This window comes from Sapajus apella, unplaced genomic scaffold (assembly GCF_009761245.1).
Source record: "Sapajus apella isolate SASKATOON/1434 unplaced genomic scaffold, GSC_monkey_1.0 scaffold126, whole genome shotgun sequence".
Lineage (NCBI taxonomy): Eukaryota > Metazoa > Chordata > Mammalia > Primates > Cebidae > Sapajus > Sapajus apella.
In genome coordinates this window covers 1,263,819-1,269,899 of record NW_022437066.1, presented here as the reverse complement: position 1 = coordinate 1,269,899, position 6,081 = coordinate 1,263,819, and the positions used below count along the sequence as shown (strand labels likewise).

Here is a 6,081-nt window from a genome sequence, read left to right as displayed (position 1 = left end):
CAACATCACTAACCTCAGTCAGCTCGCAGAGCTCTGGTCCTCCACATGGGTGACCCGGGCACAGCCCCGTGGGTAGGACCTGGTCTTGTGGCCTCTCAGGCCTGGCTGTGGGTGGCTGTCCCCACGGAGTGGGGGGAGGGTGGCAACTCCAGAGCTGTGCAGCCAGGCTCCCCTCCTGCCCACAGGAAAGCCCCACCCTGCCTCATGGACACACATCTGCCCCAGGAGCCGGGCGGTGCTACAGGGCACAGCATAGCACCCTCGCCAGCCACTGGGCTCCCGTCTGCCCTGGGGACTAAGTCCTAGCAGAAAGTGGCGGTCAGCCATGCCTACAGTTGTCCCTCGTCTTCAGGTGCTGTGGGGCTGACCAGTGCCCGCTACCTGTCCACACAGATGTGCAAAGAGAAAATGACCCTGTAGAGACCTTGAGAGCCCTCTGGCACCCCACTACCAGGCACCAGTCATGACAATTCACTGGCCTTCCCTATAACTAGGGGCCTGGGAGCTGAGAGCAGGACCGTATGACCTGCCTGGGCGCCAAGGGCAGCAACTTCTCCCAGTTTCTCTTTAGAGCCGAATCCCGTGGCCCCGCTTCCCTTCCTTCTGCGCCTCGGGCCCCCACCCCCCACCTGCATGTAAAGAGGTGCTCAGAGCTCCCCGAGGCTCCTGAGCCACAACTGCTACTAGGCAGACACCCTACTACTAGGCAGGACAGACAGGAAGACCGAGTTCTGCACCCCGATCTGAGGAACGTGCCGCAGATAGAAAAAGTCAGCAGAAGCCAACGCTTTGCAAGGTTTTGTTTGTTTGACAGCAGGAATGGGCTGGGGAGGCCCCCAAAAGCTGGACCCCTTGTTCCGCTCGGCCCGTGAGGAGACCCACGGCGGTGCTGGCGGCCAAGGGGAACCCGCGGAACGAGATCAGCTGGAGCGCACTGATTTCGAGGCTTTGTGTTCATTTCGCCCTAGGCCCCTTCTCGATGGGCTTTCCAATGTCCTTCCCCCGGAGCTTGAGGCCTGAAACGAGCCACAACCACTGGCCACTGCAGCGCCAACACCCTCCTGCCCCCACGCCGCCCCTCTTCAACACCTGCTGGGAAGGAGGGCCACGCCACCCCCGTTCCCCCCGGGGCTCTCAGCACAGGAGCACTCCTGGGCCTCACATCTAATCTTTAAGAGGATGAGTCTCATCATCCTTGACAGAACACGAGACCCTTCTCCGGAAGAACCAGAGTCCTCTGCAGAACTGGCTTCCAGCCCCACATGCCAGGGCCCGGCCCCACTGTGCTCAGGCTCAGAAAGCCCTGCCAGCTGCACAGGCTGAAGGGACTGGCTGGGACGCCACTTGCTCTTGGGGAGTTTCTGAGGCCTGCAGAGCCCCCACTATTCCTTAGTCTGTACTGCCTGGAGAAGCAAAGCTCCAGAATCCAGACAACAAGGGACCCCAGGGCCGTGTTAAACCCCTGAGCCTGGCTCTCACCAACCCCAGCTGGGAGCGGGTGGCCTCCCTGCCCAGGCCGAGGAGTGGAGGGACACTCACCGATGGCCCGCTCGATTTTGCCCAGCACCTGGTTATTGGGGATGGCCCGTCCACTCTCATAGTCCGCGATCACCTGTGGCTTCTCATTGATTTTCTAAAGAGAAGATGTGCTTTATACACACCCGCTCCACTAGGACGTGCTGTGAACCAGGTGGGACACCCCGCAGTGCACCACCTCCCAGAAGCGTCACCCGAGAACAACCACTTCTGGGGCCCCTGGGGTGCACAGCCACATGCAGCCGGGTCTCCGTGAGAGCCCGGCAGACCTGCTTGCCAAGACACTCCCTAAAGGAGCATCAGGCGGGTGGAGTCCACACTCCGAGTGCTGTCTGAGCGCTGGCCGCCCCCTCCCCAAGCCGACAGCCCCGGGAGGATGAGGGCCAGCGCAGGCTCACCGTGGCCAGGTCCTTCTGCGTGAGCCCCTTGCTCTGCCGGCCCTGCTGGATCACCTTGCCCACCTCCAGGGTCACCCTGTCATGGTGCAGCTCCTCCGTCTCCCGGTCCAGCTTGGCTGTGTTCTTGGTGATAGAATGCTGTTTGTTCTGGCCAGCAGCCCCTGGAGTCAGTGTGAGGCAAGAGCAGAGAAGAGGGTTTGGAATTAGCCTGAAAAAAAAACAATTTCAGAGTGGTAACCAAACCCCAGAGGCTGCCTGAGCTCAAGGGGACATGGGAAACCAGACTGTCCAACGTTCACAGACCTCAGGGCATGGACTTCCAGAGTTTTCTCTCAGTTATGGGGACAGGCAGCTGCACGCGTGCCAACCAGAGCTGCTCTGGGAAGATCACTGCCTCCCAGGGCTCCGGCCAGCATCGGTGCAGGCAGGCGTGCAGCTGACAACGTTCCTGGGGGTGCCGCCCACACCACACACACCGGCACACGGACCCCAAGGCACAGCCTCGTTGTCAAGGCAGAAACACAAGCACCTACATTTCTTGGAAGTCTCTACATCTTCTCCTCGTCTCTGTGCTGCTAAGATAGCCTAGAAAAAGGGAAAACATTAGTTGGTCAAAACGAACTTCGGCAGTGTCCAGCACACACCAATTCAGGCCAGCTTTTAGCCAGTTGGCACGCTGCTGAGGACTAGTGGTGCCCAGGGACTGACACGCAGTGCTGCGTTCAATTACCCAAGCTCAACTAGGTACTGTGGCTCACGCCTGTAATGCCAGCACTTTGGTAAACCGAAATAGGACGATCACTTGAGGCCACGAGTTCAAGACCAGCCTGGGCAACACAACAAGATCCTGCCTCGACAAAAAAATAAAAATAAATTGCCAGGCATCCTGGTGCAAGGCTGTAGTCCCAGCTGATAGGTAGGGTACGGCAGGAGGATCACATGAGCCCAGGAGTTTGAGGCTGTGGCATACTATAATGCCACTGCACTCCAGCCTGGGTGACAGAGTGAGACACTCTCTAAGTATAACAAAACCCCAAACTCATTATACAAAACCCTCTACAATCAAACATCCAAGAAACTCACAATACGCTGCTACTAAGAGAACATCACTTCCTTTGCTGTGAGAAACAAACTCTAAGGGCTTTTTTGGTTTTTTTTTTTGAAACAGAGTCTCGCTCCATCGCCAGGCTGGAGTGCAGTGGCACAATCTCGGCTCATAGCAACTTCCGCCTCCCGGGTTCAAGCAATTCTGCTGCGTCAGCCTCCCTAGTAGCTGGGACTACAGACGCACGCCACCACGCCCAGCTAAATTTTGTATTTTTAGTAGAGACGGGGTTTCACCATGTTGGCCATGATGGTCTCGATCTCTTGACCTCGTGATCCGCCCACCTCGGCCTCCCAAAGTGCTGGGATGACAGGCATGAGCCACCGTGCCCGGCCTAAGAGCTTTTTTTTTTTTTTTTAGAGTCGTGGTCATGCTATGTGGACCAGGCTGGTCTGGAACTCCTGGGCTCAAGTGATTCTCTGGCCTCAGCCTCCCTCCTGAATAGCAGGTATGCGCTAGTGGGTTCTTTTTGAGAAATCATATTCAGCATAGATTTACTTTCTGCTGGACTTCACTGCAAAAGCAGGAAGGAACGCCAAATGCTGGCCTGGTGCTGCCTTCCTCCCCAACTCTGGCTCCTAGTAACAAAGAAATGACACATCGCGTGGAAGCCTGCAGGCTCCTCAGAAACATCAGCAGTAATGGTGATGCCATTGGACCTGCAGTCACTGAATATTAACATCATGCATTTCTGGACATTTTTAACACTTCAGAGACGTGACTTGTGGGGCATCCTAACTGTAATGTGTTCACAGACACAACTGTTTCCATGACTCCGAGCTTGTGGCCATTAAGTTTCCTTTAAAAGAGGCCGGGCGTGGTGGCTCACGCCTGTAATCCCAGCACTTTGGGAGGCCGAGGCGGGCGTATCATGAGGTCAGGAAATTGAGACCATCTTGGCCAACATGGTGAAACCCCGTCTCTACTAAAAATACAAAAATTAGCCGGCCGTGGTAGAGTGCGCCTATAGTCCCAGCTGCTCAGGAAATTGAGGCAGAATTGCTGGACCTGGGGGACGGAGGCTGCAGTGAGCCGAGATGTCAACAGGGCACTCCAGCCTGGATCACAGAGCGAGACTCTGTCTCAAAAAAAAAAAAAAAAAAAAAAAGTTTCCTTTAAAAGAAAAGGAGAGTGGGCTGGGCGCAGTGGCTAACGCCTGTAATCCCAGCACTCTGGGAGGCTGAGGTGGGTGGATCACAAGGTCAGGAGTTCGAGACCAGCCTGGCCAACATAGTGGAACCTCATCTCTACTAAAAATACAAGAATTAACCGGACCATGGTAGCACACGCCCGTAATCCCAGCTACTAGGGAGGCTGAGGCAGGTGAATCACTTGAACCCAGAAGCAGAGGTTGCAGTGAGCCAAGATCACACCACTGCACTCCAGGCTGGGCAAGAGAGTGAGACTCTGTCTTAAAAAAAAAAGAAAAAGAAAAGGAAAGTGAATTTGGTTTTGACTGTGCAACCCATAAGGGCAGGGCAGACCAACGAATATCTGTCACCAGAGCCCAGCACATCCTGGCCCAGTGGCCTCAAAGGCTTCAGCCCTAGGCCGCCTGAGGGCATACATGAGGCAGAGGCGGGGACTGAACTGTCCCTGCTGTTACATCAGACTCACAGCTGATCCTCGGCTCCAACAGCCACGCTAAAGCTCAGGGCACACCCATCTTCCACCCGTGCAACTGGGGGAGGCAGGGTCCACCTGCTCATGGGGTCCCTAGACTCCCCAGACCTGGGGCAGCATCTGACCAGCAGAACAAAGCAGGCCCCAGGCAGAGAGAAAGCTCTCAGGGAGGAACCGATCCCGTGTCCTCAACTCCTACTCAGCTCACCAGCCTCTGTCCCAGTCACCCAGTCTCCCGCCCCAGTCCCTCCACTGCTGGCCACTGGCCCCCAGCCCTATCCCAACCCCAATTCCCCACCCTCACCGCTGTTCTGCTGCTTGCCCCAGTCCCCACCTCTGTCCTAAACCCTGTCTCCCACTCTAGTCCCTGTCCTCCCAAGCCCCGTCCCCACCTCCATCCCTCCCCCTGTTCCCGTGCCCACCCTGGTCCTCTGTCCCCTACCCTCACACAGGGACCCCCGCCTCGTCCCCGCCCCCGGCCCCACCTCCTGCATCTGTCCTCACACCTGTCCGCACCAGCAGCGCCTGCCCTGTCCCCTCCCCGCCCCAGCCTGGCACTGGTCCCAGCCCTGTCGCCCGCCCCTCTCCTTCCCCTGTCGCCCGCACCCTGCCTCCATCCCCAGCCGGGTCCGCCCCCCACCTTCCCACCCCGGTCCTGGCCCAGTCCTCCTGCTGCGGCGACACGCCGCGCCCCTCGAACCCGGTCCCTCGCCCGGCACCCCGGCCTTGTCCGCGTCCCCCGCGCCCTGTCCCGGCCCCCGCCTGCCCTTCCCGGAGCCCCCCGCCCCACGGGCCGCGGCTCCGGCCCAGCGTCCGCCCCGCCCGGCCCGGGCGCTCCTCAGTCAGCGAGGCACCTGCTTGGACTTGGCCTGGGCGGCCGTAGGGCCTTTCTTGCGCAGCACCGTCACCGTGTCCCAGTCGCTCTCGGCCATGGCGGGCGAAGGCGGGCGAAGGCGGGCGAAGGCGGGCGTCCCTCCGGCGGCTCCGCGGTCGCTGCTACCGACCCGGCGCGGTGACGCGACGTCCCCCGGCGCCGCCCCGCTTCCGGCGGCCGAGGCGCGGCCCCGCCCCCGGCTCCCACTGGCTGGCGGCTCGCGGGGGCGGGCCTTCCCGTGCTCGGGGCCAATCGGCGCTCGGCTCGTCTGCGGGGCGCCCGGCCGCGCTCCGGCGGCGTGGGAGGGGCACGTCGTGGCCCGGCCTGGGGGCGCGGCGGCCACGCGGGGCGCGGGTCGGGAGGACCCCCGAGCCGGGCCCCACGGTCTCCGAGCACACGCGGATGGCGGCGGCGCCCCAGCGCGCAGGCCCCGCGCCCCGGCCGGGCCGTGCGGGCGGAGGGAGCGCGGGGTCCCCGCTCGCGCTGGGCCGACCGCTTTGTTTTGCCGCCTGCGCGGCTGGGAGCTGTGCGCTAGGACGCCGCCC

At 60.4% G+C, this 6,081-nt stretch overlaps 1 protein-coding gene across 1 annotated transcript; it reads right to left on the bottom strand.

Annotated features, from left to right (window-relative positions):
• Positions 1–782: 782 nt before the first annotated feature.
• EDF1 (endothelial differentiation related factor 1) lies at positions 783–5,719 on the bottom strand. The gene is made up of 6 exons (XM_032261854.1): positions 5,633–5,719; positions 5,517–5,602; positions 2,468–2,519; positions 1,935–2,095; positions 1,540–1,633; positions 783–1,016 (listed from the first exon to the last, which is right to left on the bottom strand). Exons 2-6 carry the CDS (start codon positions 5,592–5,594, stop codon positions 955–957), a joined length of 447 nt encoding a protein of 148 aa, XP_032117745.1. The 5' UTR covers positions 5,595–5,602; positions 5,633–5,719; the 3' UTR covers positions 783–954.
• Positions 5,720–6,081: the final 362 nt, after the last annotated feature.